The sequence below is a fragment of the Phallusia mammillata genome, chromosome 5, assembly GCF_965637545.1.
Source record: "Phallusia mammillata chromosome 5, kaPhaMamm4.hap1.1, whole genome shotgun sequence".
In the NCBI taxonomy this organism is placed as follows: domain Eukaryota; kingdom Metazoa; phylum Chordata; class Ascidiacea; order Phlebobranchia; family Ascidiidae; genus Phallusia; species Phallusia mammillata.
In genome coordinates this window covers 627,462-646,277 of record NC_137256.1, presented here as the reverse complement: position 1 = coordinate 646,277, position 18,816 = coordinate 627,462, and the positions used below count along the sequence as shown (strand labels likewise).

Below are 18,816 nucleotides of genomic sequence, written 5' to 3'. Positions count from 1 at the left end.
AATAAACCACAACATAAGAGACTGTTATATGAGAAAAATATTTGCTTGTATTTGTTTATGACGCAAGAAGCAGCTTCGAAAGTTTCTAGTACGAAAATGTTTGGCGACATTATTAAAGCATCGCTGTCACGTACTTTGCGTTCCAACAGCTGCTGAAATTTCCGGTCTGCCACGGCTTTATCCTCAAAGCGTGCGTTGATTGCAACTACGCCATGTGGAATTGGAGATTGGCAACTGACTGTAACGTTTTCTTTTTCTCTACAAGCTGAAACTCAGTTCCTGGTCAGTTATTCTTTGTATTTAGTGGACACTGGACAGTATGTGATTTTTTTCAGTTTTTAAACGGTTTATGTTAAAAATTTGCAGATTTTGCATATGTAGCAATTGCTTTAATATTGTGCTTTAATTTCAATTTTTTATGTATTAAAATACTCATAAGGCCAATAAAGAATTATTGTACTGTACTTTTTATATACACCCTAATGTTTTCTACTATTTTCTGAATAGTTTCTATTTGTTTGTAACAAGAATTTGTTCAATAGTTTTCTTGTAAAATGGATCCTATTACTGGTTTGAAGTCTGCCCCTCTTGATGAGCGTCTAAAATATTTCGATCAAGAATTACGAAAACTTTACAAGTCTTGCAAAGCTGGAGGTTATGATGCGGACAAAATCCGAGAAACAGCATTACCTGTGATGCATGCTGCTCGGAGAGGATCATGGAAAACTAGAGCAAAGCGGTCATTGATAGTTGTTGCTGCTCTTTGTGTGTTTGCGTCATTGTTTGCCTTTCCACCAACTTTTTACATGATCCGGGTTGCAACGAAAAAGTTTATGGTCAGCGCAGTAAGTTCAGTTTTATACAAAATCAATTTTAAGGAAGTTATTATCTCTGTTTGTGCATTTTTTTATCACCATTTAATTGCTTTTATCTTTTTACTTTGTGTCACCTCCTTTTTTATCGTTGTGGGGCACCTAGGTGCATGCCTTCTGTTGCTTTAAAAGCTAGATTTGATTTCTGACGATATAATGATGAAAAAAGTAATTGTCGAAACATAGTCAAGCTTTATACACAAATACTGATGGCATAGACATGTTGCGGTAATTTGAGTAAGTAATTTGAGTTTTGTGGTAATTTGAGTAACAAATTTTAAAACTTTTTGTCTGTAGCAAAAGCAAAGCTTACAATACAAAGTGTATAGTAAAGAGGCGAATGTTGATCTTTTGAACATTTGTGTTGTTTTTTAGTCTTTTGAGAGTTGACCAAAAAATCAATGTTTTTAGGTTTTGCCATACTATGACTGGACTTGGCCGTTCATGGCAGATTGTGTGATTGACAATCCTTACTACATGCCAGAAGATGATTCCTTAACAGAACAGGATTGTGAGGTTAGATACAATAAACATTTATAATCACTTATTGGTGGGAAGAGGTTGAACTTTAAAAAACAAAAATATTATCGCACAAAAACGTTTCATTCACTTTTTTGTGATCTTTTAAAAAGCTTTATTTATTAAAAAGTACTACTTTTTACTTTTTAAACCCTTTTTTCCCACATAACCAACTGAATGACTCGTACATATTTACCAATTAGTTAAATATCACCACTCCCAGAGCAATAAGCATTTTAAATCATAAGAACTGATCCAAAATGGCAACAACATTTATTAACAAAAAATCTTTTGATGTTCAGGGAATTGATCCTTAGTTTATATATATCCTAAGTATATATATATTGCAAAAATCGATTTATTTTTCAGGTGTGCCAGGATATCAAGGCACTGGAAGTGAAGAAGAATGTTTCCACTGACTCTATGGTTCAGGATATATTCGATATGATCCCCACACTGGTCGGCGATTCCATGGATGACTGGAGGGCAATGACTGATCATTTGACCTTCGATGACTTTGTGAAGGTTAGGATGACCTTGTCATTTTGTTACCATGGCAATGATACTGAATTAGTCTGTGACTTCAGTGTTAGATGTGTAAGGTTTGACTAAAATCCTGATTTGACCCAAATATTTTCATAGTGGTCTTGTGCTGAGGTGCACAACATGTGGTCTCCATCCCCCTCTGACTGGTTAAATTGTGGCCATACATGCATATTAGAACATATGTATGTATATTGGCAGTGGTTCACTGTACAGGCAATAATGACATATAGACATATACAATGGCTCATGCACTTTTTTCTTTTTTAGCTCAGTAGACACTTGGAGAGGTTAAATTAATGAATATAAAACTTACAAAAATGCATAAAAATATAAAAACAGTTTTGCTCCAATTTGGCAAATGCCTTAAACTTTACTCGACTTTACATAAAAACAACCCCAAAAAATTAATGAGACTTTCTGTTATTTTTTTGTATTTAGATTCATTTGAACAAGGACTTTATGATGAACGAGGAAAACTATTGTTCTCCCCGTGTTACTAGTGGATTTGCAATCCCAAATGTTACGACTCCGGCTCTCATGAAATATCTTGACGAGGAAAATAAATTGGGAAAAAAGACAAACTTCACTGCTACATGGTGAGTGACTTGCAGCAAATTTTGGGATGATTTTAAACTGAAAGCATGATAGAATCTATTTTTTCTTATAATTAAAATCTTTATTTAAATTTTCTGTGAATTATCTTTGAAACCACTGGTACGCAGTCATACTGTTAAATCGATGGATTAGTAAAACACCAGTTTGGGTAAATACAAAATGTACTCAAAAAGAGCAGTCTAATAGATTCTATTTGAATAAGACGGAAACTGACGATGCCCAAATAGGTGAAATTAATATTTCTGTTTCTGTAAATAAAACTTTACACTGACGCTGATCGTCTGCTGCGCTTTCAGAATATTTTTTGTATATTTGACAAGTGTAGACAGATCCGTCGGTCACCACCCAGTTACACAGGCCGATTCTTGTAGTCTGCTATGACATTACACTTACACCAGTTTGGGTTTTTAAAACCATGCTTAAATGGGATGTTGTGAGGTAAAGCTTCTTTTTGTAACTGTAACTTGTTTACAAAAGCTGGTAAGGGCAGTTGGTAAAATAAGGATCTGTGATTGCCAATCCACCCATCTTTGTTTGTAAAAACAACTAACTTATTACATAGTTTGCTCAATTGCATAAAAAGCCTGGTGAATTGGTATGCGCTTCATCTTTTTATCCCTTTCCTAAACACTACATGTGTAATTATAAATACAGTCTTACAATTATGTGTACACAGTGTTTTACATTTAAACAAATCAATTGATCCACAGACAACTTATATCACACATTATCTTTGATTTATGTCTTGTTTATTCCTCCCCAGGGTGAACTGTCATGTGGACACTTTTAAGGAAGTCCATCGTTTGTATTTCAAACCCTATTTTATTCCTGGAATGTGTGAACCAACGCAACATAAGAATTATGTTCTTATGGGAAGGAAAAGCGAAAACAAAACAAAAGCTCTATTTGTGAGTGAGAATTTACAAAAAAAAAAATAAGTAGCTTTAAAATAGTTTGTAAATGAAATCTTTTAAGCAAAAGAAACCTGCAAACACCAGTCTTCATTAAACATGAGTTGTAATTCAATTTTTTAGATGTTATTCTTTATCTATAATTATGTCTTTTATTTATTATTTAGTTATTTATCTATTTTATTAAGAATAATTGACGAAGCAACAGTGCTATTTTATTAATTTCATATTTATAATTTATTTTAATAATTTCATATTTATGTTTTTAGTTGAAGGAAAGATTTGGTGAGCTTGGAATTTGGGTTGCTCAAATTTATGGACAATTTGAAATGCTCATTCAACCAATCCCAGTTTGCAAAAAATCTTGCCAAAACCTGCGGTTCAATCTTACCGTTGGACAAGTTGGTATGTGACATAAAATTGTGTTGCTATTGTAAAAGTGTATGATGTAACTAAGTTTTTTTAACTAACTTGACCTTAAAATAGGATGGTGTTGTTTTTCTATTTAATGTTGTACAATCAAATGTAATGTTATTTTATTTAAAATATTTGACCGTACTACTGTACTTTGTTTTTTTTTAAACCTTTTTTTTTCCTTTTCAGTAAACATTCCCACAACACTGTACAACATTGCATTTCGACCGTCAACTGAAGAAGCATTGGCAATAGCAGTTGCATACAGTTACACTTAATTTATTTGTACCTTTTTAGTAGATAAGTTTTTATCTGACTGTCGCATGTAAATATTGTCCACTGTTGTAATTGTTTTGTCAATCAGTGCAATGCCCTGAGAGATTAAAAAAGATCTATTTGCTGTTTTATGTCATAACCCACACTTTATATCTTCCATGATTTTTTGACACGTGCAATACTTTGTAAAAAATGGTGAAATGTTCTTGAAAAGCACAATATGAAGATGCTATTGTACTAACCACTGTCAACTCACACAAAACTTCCACTTTGTCACTCACTGCCAACTTTGTCTTCATTTTGTGTCATTGACTTAAAGAATAAAGAGATTGTTTGAATGAACATTCAGCTTTTTCCACATGGATCCTGGCTTCCTGTGTCTATTAAGTACTTCCTTCCATAGCTGTTAGGGCACAGCCTGGAACCCAAAAACTAACAAATGAACTCACTTAATAAATGATGATTAAGCTGCAGACAGTGCACACTGTTTTGACTTATATAATGCTCATCAGTGCAGCTGGTGAAAAGACATTGGTCATGTAGGCTGGTGATGCCAAATTACGGCACTCCAGTTTCTCGAGAGGAACAGGCTAAAAAGCCATGCCTCACCCATTCTGTTCGATGCCTGGGCATAAACCACCGAGATGACCGCACCAGCGGATACAGCCAACCTCACCAGCTGTACTGATGAGACCTTACTGAGCAAAATAAAGTGCACTGTCTGAAGCTTATCATTTATTGGTTTGATGCTTTTATGTTGACATAGTGAAACTCACTCAGGTGGTGAAAAACAAGAACAACTTGAATTTATTGCAACGCTATTCAGTGTTTATTGCTTGTGACACAAACCAAACAGCCTCACGATAATTGTTCCATTGGCAAATGTTGCTCAACATGTTAAACAGGTCTGTAGGTCAGGCGAAGACATTTTCAGAGATTTTCGCCAGCTCGCCATTAAGACGATTCACTTAATTTGAGAATTGTCACCAGTTTCTGGTTCAACCATAAAATCTTCGCTTGAATCAACTTTTATAACTTTTTCACCCTTTTCAGCCATTATTTCTTCGATGTTTCTTTTCCCATTTAAATCACTGAACCAGTTCAAATTGTCAGCAATTATGTGTTTGTTGTCGCAACCGGGACAACGAACGATAACAACTCCATGGTGGTAAGCCTTCTTTGAAATTGTTTTTCTCGTCCGTTCTTGACAAACTGTGCATGTGAACGTCAACTGGTAATGGGAAGATTCAACTTTTCCAACTTCATTTGTTTTTGTTTCATTTAATTTTTCACCAAATTTCTGATTGTCCGAGGGTGATGAGAGTTTTCTGTTTTGTTGGTAGTTATTTGTTTGCTTTAGTTGACTGGATATAACTTTGGATAAACTTCTTTCTATCGTTCTTGGCCTAGAAAGTAGTTTTTGCAAAATATTGGATCCTCGATACATTATGCTTTACAAAATATAAACTTGTCTGCGAAAATATGAAAAGGTTAAAATACTGGCAGTTCATTGAAAAACTTCCAGATACAGTACATGTGTAAAAGAAACTGCAGAAAAATCAGTGTCAAACATTTTTGTTGCATTGATTTGGCACATTTGCTTACAGCTAATCTGTGTTATGCTGTTTAAGCCAGAACTAGGAGGCAACATAATTATTTTTTTTATGATTTAGTCTTTGATTTTTGGCTCTTGGGAACTTATGGGTTGCAAGTTCATACCGTTTCCACCAGCAAAAGTTTTTTTCTTCTTGTTTTGGGCCAATTTTCCAACCACACATGTGTCCTCATGGGATACTTTCCAATAATATTTTTTTCTCACTTTATCATCTTCAAATCATTTGAATGTTGTCACGTAAAAGCATCTTTTTCCCTCCAATCCAACAGGTCTTCATCTACATCAGAATCACTGGATGAGTCCTCTTGCTTCTTTATTTCAATCTTTACAGATTTTACAGTCTCTATGACCGATTCTTTCTTGTCCGAGAGTTTGTCAACTAGATTGTAAAGTTTAATTTGTTCGTCAATCTCCTCAATTTCTCGATCCAAATGTCCGGTCTCCTGCTCTTCCTCGATTAATTGCTCTGATTGATCCTCTTCATGTTGGAGCTGACGCTGGAACGATTCCCACTCTCGATCCATTTTATCGGCCGGCGTTTCAACCCCGCGCATTTTTGCGTCTCTTGTAGGGTCGTCGAAAAAACCCTCGGGTAAAGCTTTGTCATCACTTTTTTGTGCTTTAGCAGCCGTCTCATGAGACTTAGCAGAGCTACTTTCTCCTCGTGCATTTGAATCTCCAGTAACTGATGTAGGTAGCACATTTTGTTCATCATCAGAAGATTCAGAATCACTGTAAGCAGCTGATAATAAACCGCTTGGTTGTCCAACTTTTTTCTTGGGTGCTGTAACTTTCACCAATTTAGGCTTTGGCTCTGAAAACTTTGGTTCTGAATTTGCTTGTTGAATTGTCCTTTTCCTATCGGCCAAATTTCCATTGTTTTTTGAATTTTTAAGAATACCACTGGTCGTTCCACTTTTTGCTGCTAACAGTCTTTCCATGTCTCGCTTTAAAGTGGAAGCAATTTTAGCTTTTTTTGCATCAATTTTGTGACTATTTGAGTCCGTTTGAAGCAATCTTTTATTTGCTACGGCTGTTTTTCCACCAGAACCATTTTCATTGCTGCCCCTTTTTGTTTTCATCTGTTGCATCATTTTTCTCAGGTCATTCTGGGAAACTTTCGTTTTTCCCTTTTTGGACGACATCGTGATTTTTAAACACACTAATACAACAAAAATATGGTTTTGAGAACACAATAACGCAAAAACTTTACAGAGAAAACTTACTACAATAAAATTATACACAGAAGTATAGAGAACTGTCTACACAGCACTAACACCATTAAACCGCGGAATATTGTACTTTGTTTATATAAGCATCAACTTACAATTAATGAAATGTGATTTTAACTCAACGATTGCAAACTTTTCCAGATTTTCAATGCATTGCATGTGTTCTTCTGAAGATACGGTAAAAGAACTGTTGCTGGAAAATTTTAATAAATCGGATGATGGAAACGTCAATACCTTTTGCGTAACCCGCAGGTTCCAAATGTTTCGTACGTTTCAAAAGAGGCCCTTTTATAACACGAAGTAGCGTATGTTTCAAATTAGCTTGCAGCCCCAAATTTTCTAATCCAAATCTAATCCAATACCCCATCATGTTCAAGTGATTGTCAGTGTTATGTAAATAACTTATTTTTAATTCAGCAAGACAACCATCATTTTTTTTCAACCTTTCCAAGCAACGTGCAAAACTATTTGTCGTGTAAAAATAGTAAAGCTATGCGTGCCAACATTTTTAAAGGTGGCCGAATCGTGGAAAACTGACCATAAATCAGATTCGTATCCTACAAGTTGACTGGGTTGTTAGGACTATTACATCAAAACGTGTAGCCTCAGCGCGTTTAGCCATTGTCCACCAATTGTGCCCTCCATTATTTTATGCGCTCCTTACCTTTTTAAAGTTGCGCGGCTATTTCCGGCTTGGTGATTGTTTTAGTGCAATTGTGTCGCTATGTGTTCTTTACCCAAGCAAAATAAACTCATTGCAAAAGAAACGAAACCGCAAAATCAAATGTCCCTTGGAGCGCCAATGACAAGTTGCTTTTGCTGGTTTTTCTTTGTTTTTCAAGGGTTTCGAATACTTTCATTATTTCATCACAACCGGGGAACCCTCAGTGCACATTGTATCTTCCCAATGTATCGGCGAACATCGCTTTTCTATTGTTTGCCGAGATCGAATTATCTGATGCGAAATTAAATCCCACTAAACTCAACCTGATACTTCGGTAAACGTCTGCGCTTCAAAGCTTCGTAAGCGACACAGAGCAATGGAGGAAACTGTAACAGTTTGCTGAATAACTGAAAGAAGTGGAAATGTTTGAATTGTTTATTTCATGCTTTTCCCAGCGAAATTATCTGGTTATGTTTAATACATAACGATACTTTGCAGTTGTACTGTTTGCATTTTTATTCCTGTATTTTTATCAAATAGCTACTCCGATGTAAAAGTCTTGATGAAAAAATATAGAAACCTTTAAATTGAAGAAAAATATAGAAACCTTTTTTGGTTTTTGATTTATATCGACTGAAATTTATTATCTGTACACGACGTGCAATGGTTGATGTGATACTGACCTTGAATGTCAGAAATCGGATTAAGTCATTTTTTTATATTTTCTTTATTAAATAAAAATAGCCTGTCTACACTAGCCCATATACAAGCAATGCCTTATCACCATAGGTCGAAACAGTGTGAAGCTGTATTACACAATTTGACTATGTACTTGTGAAAACATCAGTACTTGATGCAGGACTTTGTCAGTGACAGAATATGTGTGGTCAAGTAATGTGTTCTGTTGTGTGTTTTGTCGTCTAACAGAGTCAAATCAGTAAGTTAAAAAAAAACTTTTAAACGAACACAATGAGTGACCGAATGCCACGACAAGCGCAGGGGAGAGCCCACAAGAAGAACTTGGGAGCAGTCCAGACTCTGTGTAAGATGGTCGAACAATTGCAGAAAGACAGGAAGAAAATTATGCAGAACATCGACCAAGAAGTGATGGATACCCACAAGTTTCTCGGTAACAACTAACTTTTAATGTGTTTCCTTCCGTGTGTTGTACAAATGTGTTGGTGTGAAATGGGTAACAGCGGTGGTGGGATTTAGCCGGTTCGCACCGGTTCTATAAAACAGTCTCAGAAAATTTTATTAGATCAGCGAACCGGTTAGCATTACTGGTTACTGTCTATGGAATTTTTGTAACAAAACCGGCTGAAAAATAGGACTTTTGTGATAAAACCGACTGACAAAAAATTTGAATCCCACCACTGGGACAAAATGCATGCAGCACGGGTTTCTTGCTTTATAGAGGCGTCTACTATGATATTTCTCATGCCCTGCAACAATTCCATAAGTTGGTTTGTAGTTTTTTGTGTGAACTGGATAAAAGCACAGCTAACAGTGTTATATGCAGGGGCGTTTAATGATGTTGTTTGAATCGGTCGCTGTATGACTTTGTGCTCTTTTCTTATTGTCCACACAATTAATTCAGTTTTTTTAATTTTGTTGACATCTCTTTACCAACTGTTCTCCCACTCATGGCAATTGAAAAAAAACGATTAAGCTTACTGCTCTGGGGTGCGAGACACCATTAAAATTTATCATAGTTCCTATCTGTCCTGTTTGAAGAGATGTAGTGAAGCAAAAAGGATAACAAGATCGGTTAAATACGGATAACCAATGGGGGCTAAAGCTTTCCGGATTTTCAAACATTTAAATTTGAATATGAGTCTCACAGTCCAGAACAGGTTTCTAAACTTCTTTATCGCCACAGAGCACGTGCAGACGAGCTCTGGCAACAGTATTTCATATGAGGAGGTATACCCAACTCCGCGAGGTGGCGCTAAAGGGGAGGTCAGCGGAACCGAAAAATATCGGCCCACGAAAAGTTCATTGATCAAATCGGAGGTTCGTAAAATAGTTTGGTGCAGAAAATTACTTCTGGAGTACAACACAGACTTTAGTTTGTTTAAAACATTTGGACTTAGACCAATTGTGACTTTGGCAACTTCTTTATCCACATTTTTTTCATTTGTGTCCAGAAGTTTTTGATTGCAAACTTGTTTAGAAGGAAACTTTTTTCCTCTTGCGACTATTTCCCCTCATTTTTAATTTAAAGGCAGTGAATTGGCCTAAAACAATGGTTCCCAACCAGGGAGGAATTTACTTTAATTTTTACATGTGGTTTGTAAATAGACACTTTGAGCTTTGGAAATATAACATGTGAAGTTGATAAAAGACTCAATTTTAAATCATCTTTGTATGGTTTAGCGCAGGGGTGGGGAACCTTTTTGTTTATAAAGGCCACCAAACGGTTTATCGACACTCGGTTAGGCCGCATAGACTATTTCTCAGGCCAAGGACAGTGGTGTTCAACTTTTTGACTTTACAGAATGGTCATTTTGCTATTCCCTCGTAGAGTTGTAGGTTTTACGGTACAAGCTAAATAAAACTCCATATTACATTTCCACCTGAACTACAACATTCAGGATTTATTTAACCTAGAAACTCGCTTGTTTACAAATATCAATGATCTATAGCACCTTGTGACATCACACACGTGTTTAAGATATTCGACTATGCGCAAACAATTGTTCTTTTGCAACACAGTTAAGAATGTAGAACCTTGGGCTCTTAAGAGTTACGAATTCGTAGTCCTACGGAAATCGGTTTGTGAACCTTGGGCTCTTCGTAGTCCTACGGAAACCACGGGACCATTTAGCTCTAGTTTGAAAACCGCTGCCCTAGAACTGATCAAATACTAATAATAGGGAATAAAGATAAAAAAAAATACGTTTCTGTCTATTTTCAGCGCTTGGTGCAGTACGTAATATCAACATCCTAAAATGTTCTTTGACATCAAAGGCCGCACTTAGTGCCCTAAAAGGCCGCACTTAGTGCCCTAAAAGGCCGCAGGTTCCCCACCCCTGGTTTAGCATATTTACTATGTAGTGTATTGGGGAGGAATGAAAACTTTTTAAATTATTAAGTGAGGAATTCGTCGATAAAGGTTGAGAACTGCTGTCTTCAATTTCCAAACTTCACTTTACAGGTCAAACTGAGAAAGAGTTTGGCCGAAGCCCGCTTCAAAACGCGCAGCGAGGATTTCTTCCACAAATGGAAAAAAGCTTTTGAGCTGGATCTTAACTTGGATGAGTGGTTGGTCTTGCAGGAGCGGAAGGAAAACCAGAATGAAAGCGAGTGGTTTGTGGAACACCTCGAAGCTGAGTCGTAAAGTTTCAGCTGATGATGGTCAACAAAAAATACTTGAAATGTAAGCAAATTGAACACACCTGTTTGCGTGGACCAGACCTGGCTAGATAAACCGATGTGTAATTAACCAACTGTGGAAATGCTTTAGAAACTCTAAGATTATGTACAAGAACATTCTTAAGTTCAACGTTTATGTTGTCAATTTTTTGTCAAAAATGAGAGGCTGTTTACCAGATCAATGTTTCACAAATGCTTATGTTTTTGTCTCTTTTAATTGCTCCTAAAACCTAGATTTTTTGTGATGGTTTTATGGTGATCTTGGATTGCTTTTTTTCTATTTCTCGATGCGCGGAATAAACGAATGAGAAACTGATTTAGGAAAATCGTTTCTCTCACATCAGTAAAAGTTTGTACTTTTGCCGAAGTTTGGTGGTCACCGTTATTTTCTCCAACTCTGTTTAGTTTTGCTCTGACGCATAATTAAGGCGGTAGAGCTACTATTACAGGAACTCACAACACGCAGGTTTGGGAATTTCCGATAGGTGGCGCAGCGAAACAGGCGTTTACGGTGACAATAATTGCTCAGTCAGCAATTTGTAGCTCTGCAAATAAAAACACGCACAAGTATTTCAAGGTGACTTTCAAACAGATGCCGTGACAGGTTTTGCTGAAGAGAAAACAAACAACCAAATAAATAGCCCGGCGTATCTTTGTTTGTTTATTATATAGTTCAACTGCTGGAAAAAAGGACGGAAAATCACCACGTGCTTTTGGAGGGATTCAAATTTGATCGTCAACAAAAAATATACAAAGGTTGCCATGACGACCGTGGACAACGGGCCGCGCCCGTCGCCATGGAAACCGACGCACGTCAGATTTTACGTTTTTTTTGTTTCTATGGCGACACAAAACAAAAACTGGGCAATCATAAACGGAACTATGACGCAATAAAGCTGTTCGTCACAAGTGGCTGTAGCGAATTGCAACAAGTTCTGGTTCAAACAAACACAAACACAAAAAAACGAACAAAAGAGAAAACTTGTTCTTATGGTTTGTGACGTCACTAAGCAACAAAGCGGTTGTTACATCACAGAAGGGATACAACTACCACAAAACAGTTAAAGAGTGCAAAATTGTTAAGAACGCATTGTTGTAAATGGTTTGTTATGCATTTGAGTGGGAGATAAACGATAAAGTGAATATATTAACCTACGAAAAGTTACGGAAGGCCTCGTGCAAATTAAATTGTTCAAGGTAATTTAACAAGGTCATTAAAAGTTATGGGAAACAGGCAACATGTGGAAACGTTGCTAGCAATTACAACTTTGAAATAGAAAAAAAATGTTTCCACTAAAACTTTGTCATTGATGATTGCACGAAGCTCGTTGGTGAACTAGCTTCAATGTTTCATGCAAACAAACAAAATTAACTTAAAATTCGGTAAAACTTGTGAAGCTAAATAAGTGGCGATCAGAGGATTTTAAAGGCTTTTACGACTTGGTTCGTTTTCATGTCGCTGTTTTTTCTGTTGCATTTCCTCCAACATCTCCCAAACCAGCTGACAAGGCTTTCACTATGTAAGGGTCGCATTTTGAACCTTCCCTAAACTCGTCCTTCGTCAGTTTACCGTCGTTGTTCTGCAAAACATGAAATTAGAATTACCCGAAAAAAATGTGAACTAAAATTTTTCACGAAGCCGAAGTTATTAACTATAATCAGAAAATTCATTGTTGTTGTGTAAAAAATAAAAAATGTAAAATATTAACCAAGTTAAAATTAAATTCGTATGTTTTTTAAATACCAGATACTGTTAAACAAATTAAATGCGGGCTCTAACATTGAAACAGCGCAACAACGTTAACAAAAACGCTTTAAAATCATTGTAATAAAATACATTTCTGTATTAAAGCTTCAGCTTTTTTAAACCATATATATGTAATGTTTTTTTCAGAAATACCTTGGTAATTAGGCAGTATCATTTAAATTTAATTCAAATAAATTTGTTTATTTTTAAAATTAAATATTCAAATTAAATTTATTGCATTTTGTAGAATCGACAGTTTTTGTTATTACAGCGGAATAATTAATTAGTTTCAGATAGACAGGTCACAGGTGGGCTTTGCGCAATATTGCGGGATGGCCAGGAGAAATCGATGTTGATTATCACGGGAAAACGAGGAAAGGTTTTGCAACTTTGTGAGCGTTTTGTAAGTAGAATCGATTTTGGTAAAAGAGATTTTTTGTGTTTAAAATTTGTGTTTAAAAGAGAAACTGTATGGTTAACTCAATAAAGTTCGTCAAAAACACGCTTTAAGCTTTCAAAGTTGTGCATGTAACAAGCGCTATGGTTGACGGCATGAAGCTCGTTAGGAAACCCGATTTCGTTTAGAAAGTGTACTTAAACTGTACCGCTGTGGAAACATTGTCCATCCGTACCACATGAGCCCGTGTCAATTGCGTGGTTATGCTTTGATGTTGTTACGTAGCTGTCTCATTAAATATTTATGGAGGTTTTCGTCTTGATTGCTGCCTCCCCGCCGTCCCTGGCCAACTGATGCCGCATGCAACATTCATGCCACGACAAAATACTGGGTAGGAAATGTTGCTGTATCTAATTCTGATTCGTTTGTGAAATATTTGACAGCTTATTGACATCAATAGGGTATTTGCCAGTTTCAAGCACCCTAGATTGAGACTTCGTGCAGTCAACCATAGCGCCTATTATATACACTACTTAGCAAGCTTAAAGCTGGTTTCCAATCGAGCTTCGTGCAGTCAACCATTAGCGCTTGGTAAATGCACGACTTAGCAAGCTTAAAGCTGGTTTCCTAACGAGCTCTGCAACATGATATGAAACCAAGCCTTCCAACTGCAGCTGCACACATGTGCGAATCGGCATTCAGAAGAAAACCCACCTGATCCATTTGACTGAAGATTTTTGTCACTCTCTTCTCAGGAGTGTTTTCGTCTTCTGGCAAATCCATCGCGTTACCCTGTTTGTGACGTAACAATCTTTTAGAATTTGATCAACACTTATTTCTATTGTATAAGATAATGCTGGCAGTGCTCTTCTGGCAATTGTACTTTTGTACCGATGTTTCGACGTCTTATACAGGTCGCCTTCATCAGTGTAAATGACATGAATGCGCGTGAACTTATTTCTATTAGTTAAACTGCAAACATGCAGGGATATAGCTCTGTGTGCAATTAACTCTGCTACTTTCGCCAAAACTCGATAATTTATCGGCGAATGTTATTGGCTGAAGTTTTTAATTGGGATCGGCGCCCATTTATCCATTAGGTTGAGACGACGACGAATCGATAAAGAATTTTTAATATGACAGCTCGGCGAAAATAAAACTTTCCCGCGAAAATTCAGCTCAATGTCACTCAATGACACAATGTGACCTTGGCCGTTCAACTATTTGCATTTTTAAAAGTCAAGTTCACGTAAATTCCATTTGGATAAAGTTAATGTCAGTTAATAACCTTGTACAACGGGCCAATGTTTTTAAAATTGACCTCGTCCGGTAAAAAATATAACCTTGGGCGAGCAATGCTTTCACAATCAAGTCCACGATTTAAAAAGTTGTCTGGTAAAAGTTTGTACAACTGAACAATGGTTTTAATTTACACGAAATTTATAGTTAACTGCAGTAAACCCCACTTAAACCGGATTCTGTAAAACCGGATCTTCGCATAATTCGGACATTTTTTGGTCCAAACGGGTCCGGATTAACCGAGGTTTTCTGTATTTGCCACAATTTTTCAACTTACCACCATTGCATAAATAGCTTCAACAATATTCAACATTTCCTCTCTGGTGATGAAACCATCATGATCAAGGTCATAAAGGTTAAACGCCCCTGAAATGTTTCACACATGTCAGCACAATTTCAAATATGGTTATAATCAGTGGTGGGATTCAGCCGGTTCGCACCGGTTCTACAGAACCGTCTCACGAAATTTTATTAGATCAGCGAACCGGTTAGCATTACTAGTTACTGTCAATGGTGTTTTTGTAACAGAACCGGCTGAAAAAATATAGAAAAAAATACTTTTGTGATAGAACCGGGTGACTAAAAAATCCCACCACTGGTTATAAATGTATGTCATATCAGATAATACTTTTATATTATTAAGGCTTAGTTTAAAGCTGTTTCATTAACTGCCTCTGTGCAATCAAGTACAAAAGGTTTAAAAATCATAGAAATGTTACGAATAAGTTTAGCCTTGTAACCAGATTGAACTTTAACTTGGGCTGTAAGGTTTATTTTGCCAAAAATCCATTTAATAACTAAAAAATCTAAAATAGAAGTTCTGCACATGAACAAAAACACATCGGAAACTCTTTTAATTCACACTGACAAACATTTGTTCGTTGCTATGACGACAAAAACTTACAATCAAGTTTCTCGTCCAAGTTCCCGCGTGACGTCACAGATAAAGCGGATAGGAATTCTTTGAAGGTGATGAATCCGTCCTGGAACGTAACCAATAGCAACACGGTTACCAGTAGCAACCGCAGAAACAAAACACAAGTTTTTTGTAATAAAGGCAAAAAGAGAATAATTTAGAGTTTTTAAAAATAGATAAACAGGAACGAGTAACCATGACAATGTCGGACTTTCAATTATTTTGCTTACTTTATCCGAGTCGAAAACGTTGAAAACAAAATGTGCAAACTTTGACGGATCCCCTTCAGGAAAGAATTGCTGGTAAACGCTCTGAAACTCCTGAAAATTAGAAAAAAAAACGATAATTTATAAAATCAGACAGCAAAATATTTTAAAGAAATCCTTGTACTTTTACAATAATTGAGTAAAGCCGGCGAAACTAAAAACGGATGCAAGAATTTGTTCCATGAAATTTGACGGTTGTTAATTTAATCTCGATGAAGGAAGCAATTACTGCAAGTTTTGTTTGTGGCGTCATAAATAATACATCCGGTTTCCTGCATTATTAAGGGAAGTCAGTTTCCGTCAAAGATAAACAATTGAATCAGCCACTTTGTATAAGATTTCGCCTAACATGCTTGGATTTATTGATAAAAATTTATGCTGTTGGATTTAGTTTGAAGCTTTCACAAAAATAGGTGGAAGTGATTTAAATAAACGAATAAATATGTGAACAAATTTATGGAACACGCTTCAAGAGTAAACGTTGTGGATACAAATTTATGCTTTGTTACTTAGTGAGAACTTTTGTGTTTCAAGACATGCCATTATCCTGATAAAGGCGTCTCTAAACGCCGATTGTTTGTAACAAAAACTTCTGGAAGAGCAATAAACGTTTGACTGGCAGCAATAGCTTATTTACAAAATTATCAATTGACTGAACAAAGCTCGTTAGTGAACCCGCTTAAATGGTGCTGATGTAAACATGTTGTTGTTGGTTGTTTAACACTTTCATGTTCCTACCTCTTTTTTGAGGCAACCGTTAGGACAATCCTTCATAAAATCCCGGTACCACCGTTGAATCTCTTTGCGTTCAACTAAAACAAGAAAAAACGGATCAATTTGAATTTCTAAATTAATTGCTCAGGATTTCAGCAAACTAATTGAAGAGTTCTAAAAATAGAAACCGTAAATTTAATTTTGTGATAAAACTCAGTGGACTTTCCACGGATAAATACCCAGCCCTGATTGGATTTCAACTGGAGAAACATGTTTTTTCCATCAAGCGAGCTTAGAGAGATGTTATGTTATGGGCTTGGTTGCTTTGCTAGCTTCGTTCGCTCGAAATAAATCGATTGAGTTTCAGGGATAACAAGCAAATCGATGAAAGGCACCAACCCAATGCACATGGCCTAATTTCAATCACTTCTTCCACTGGCAACATCTACACTCTATCTACACTCATGCCGTTAGTTTAAATCTATCTTTGTACGTTCGCAATTCGCTATCACAAAACTCCGTATAATGTCCTATGTTTAAAATCAATTTATTGCTGTGGTTCTCAAACTTTTTTTTGTTGCGACGCCTCTGGAAAAGTTTTCTGGACTTGCGACGCACCAGCAAATAAAAGTTAATGAGGACACTTGTTATTAAAGTTGTATTTATTAATACAACAACAAAAAGCCACGAAACGGAACTATTCTACGTCGCGACGCAGAGTTTGAGAACTACTGATTTATTGTATTGAGTACGCAATGCACAGTTTTGTATTTAGTGACAAAAAAGCTCAAGCCCACATTAGTGTAACTGCAAAACATTACAACGTAGTGACAATGCTTTACATATATTGGTAATTTTTGTGGTTTATTATCTTTTCACTATCTTGTCCAACAAAAACTAAGAAATTGTTTTTACCTAATGCATAAAAAAATGTCCCTTATTGCTTCTGTGTTTATGGGCATTAACCTAATTACAAAATAAAATTTGATTTCATAAAAATGTGTAAATAAGACAAAACATATTTGAAAAACTTAAGTTTTGGACGGCAATATGTGAAACAATATTCCGGAAGACATAAAAATTAGTTTCTAATCCGCTTACAGCGTGCCAAGTCTGCTCCAGACATGTCCATGAAATCAGCCAGCCAGCTTTAAATAAGCGCAGCTGGAATTGGGGAAGGTTGAAAGAAACCAGCCTGTAGTTGCCGATTAATTATTTATCGCACCCGAATCCGAATCAGGGCAAAGGTCAAACTCACGCAGCACGGAATCGAAATATTGACCAACTCCGTTGTCATGGATACCAACCGCGATCGGATCACGGTTGTCTTGACTACTTTGAACGTTTGTTTTTAGTTTCAAGTTCAACTGCTCTCACTTTTCTTGACAGTTTTGACTTGCGAGAAAAGTCTATTTAGGTTTTTCACACATATATATGTAGGGCAAAGGGCACAAAACAAGTAATATTTTTGACACAAACTTACAATGTGTGTTCTTCTCAAGATCTTGCATGTCATCAGGACTCAACTTGCTTCCACTCTTCCCCATTGTGACGTAACGATGGCGTAACACTAGTGATTGTACGTAACAACAAATGCGAACAGTGTGATGTCACAATTGCTTTCCTTGTGTTTAATTTTTGAACCTAAAATCTTGAAGTTACCTAAATGACGCCGAAAAACATACATTTTTTTCGGGTTAGAAAATAAAATCTCAAATCATGTTCTGACGTAACAGAAGAACGTGCACTATGATGTCATAATAATTAATGACGCAATACTTCCAACATCTTAACAATTTAAAAATGCTGCCAACTGATGCTTGCATTATTAACAATCGCTGCATTCTACACCTTTGTCACACAGACAACTACGCAACTATGACGTCACAAAGCTGTCATAACAATCAGTAACAAACACATTTTATGTTGAACTGATTCTGAACAGCGGCTTAACTTAAAGATGTGTCACTTGCAGAAAGCACAGCGGCACTGCATAGGGCGTTGCGACGAATATACGCTATCCAGGTCAGAACGTTGCTGTTGGAGAAGAAGAAGGGAAATAAATCAATAAAATGGCGTCGGGCCACTCTTTTGTGTCGATTTTATGCAGCTAATTTTAATGGCTTGGTCGGCCAAAGTGCTTACAGTGTGTTTTATATTATTGTAAAGTAGTTGATGTTTGTAAAATTCCTATTGCAAAAACATATAACTTTGGGTTTTATTCCAAGTGTTTAATCTTTGCATTCGCTTTACTTGTTAAGCCTTTTTACTTTAGGTAAATGCGCCATGAAAACTTAGTCTTGAACTAAATTGCAACAAATAAACGTCAATTACACCACTTGTTAGTGTTTATTTCACTCTATAGCAAGATTTTTTTCCCTCTCATCCATGTTTCATGTGCAATTAACATATTGGACCGTTCACTCATCTTAATT

The 18,816-nt window shown here is 36.2% G+C and overlaps 5 protein-coding genes across 6 annotated transcripts; 2 read left to right on the top strand and 3 right to left on the bottom strand.

Moving 5' to 3' along the window:
- Positions 1-62: 62 nt before the first annotated feature.
- LOC145229354 (uncharacterized) lies at positions 63-4,495 on the top strand. Of its 2 annotated transcripts, XM_080094675.1 has the most exons (8): positions 63-282; positions 543-845; positions 1,284-1,388; positions 1,761-1,916; positions 2,376-2,533; positions 3,316-3,460; positions 3,733-3,868; positions 4,067-4,495. In XM_080094675.1, exons 2-8 carry the CDS (start codon positions 555-557, stop codon positions 4,153-4,155), a joined length of 1,080 nt encoding a protein of 359 aa, XP_079950801.1. In that variant the 5' UTR covers positions 63-282; positions 543-554; the 3' UTR covers positions 4,156-4,495. The 2 variants fall into 2 exon arrangements, with proteins under 2 accessions (XP_079950801.1, XP_079950802.1); XM_080094676.1 differs by lacking the exon at positions 63-282 and having other exon boundaries at positions 489-845.
- A 373-nt stretch (positions 4,496-4,868) lies between these two features.
- On the bottom strand, positions 4,869-5,600 carry LOC145229356 (DNL-type zinc finger protein-like). Its single transcript, XM_080094678.1, has one exon. The coding sequence runs from the start codon at positions 5,598-5,600 to the stop codon at positions 5,118-5,120; it is 483 nt and encodes a 160-aa protein (XP_079950804.1). The 3' UTR covers positions 4,869-5,117.
- A 21-nt stretch (positions 5,601-5,621) lies between these two features.
- Positions 5,622-7,187, bottom strand: LOC145229355 (uncharacterized). The gene has a single exon (XM_080094677.1). It carries the CDS (start codon positions 6,911-6,913, stop codon positions 6,002-6,004), a length of 912 nt encoding a protein of 303 aa, XP_079950803.1. The 5' UTR covers positions 6,914-7,187; the 3' UTR covers positions 5,622-6,001.
- A 1,446-nt stretch (positions 7,188-8,633) lies between these two features.
- Positions 8,634-11,334, top strand: LOC145230064 (uncharacterized). Its single transcript, XM_080095432.1, has 3 exons — positions 8,634-8,793; positions 9,547-9,680; positions 10,825-11,334. Exons 1-3 carry the CDS (start codon positions 8,634-8,636, stop codon positions 11,005-11,007), a joined length of 477 nt encoding a protein of 158 aa, XP_079951558.1. The 3' UTR covers positions 11,008-11,334.
- A 356-nt stretch (positions 11,335-11,690) lies between these two features.
- Positions 11,691-18,072, bottom strand: LOC145230063 (neuronal calcium sensor 1-like). The gene is made up of 7 exons (XM_080095431.1): positions 17,865-18,072; positions 16,406-16,479; positions 15,632-15,721; positions 15,390-15,468; positions 14,763-14,851; positions 13,901-13,978; positions 11,691-12,622 (listed from the first exon to the last, which is right to left on the bottom strand). The coding sequence occupies exons 1-7, from the start codon at positions 17,926-17,928 to the stop codon at positions 12,494-12,496; spliced, it is 603 nt and encodes a 200-aa protein (XP_079951557.1). The 5' UTR covers positions 17,929-18,072; the 3' UTR covers positions 11,691-12,493.
- Between the last annotated feature and the right edge of the window lie 744 nt (positions 18,073-18,816).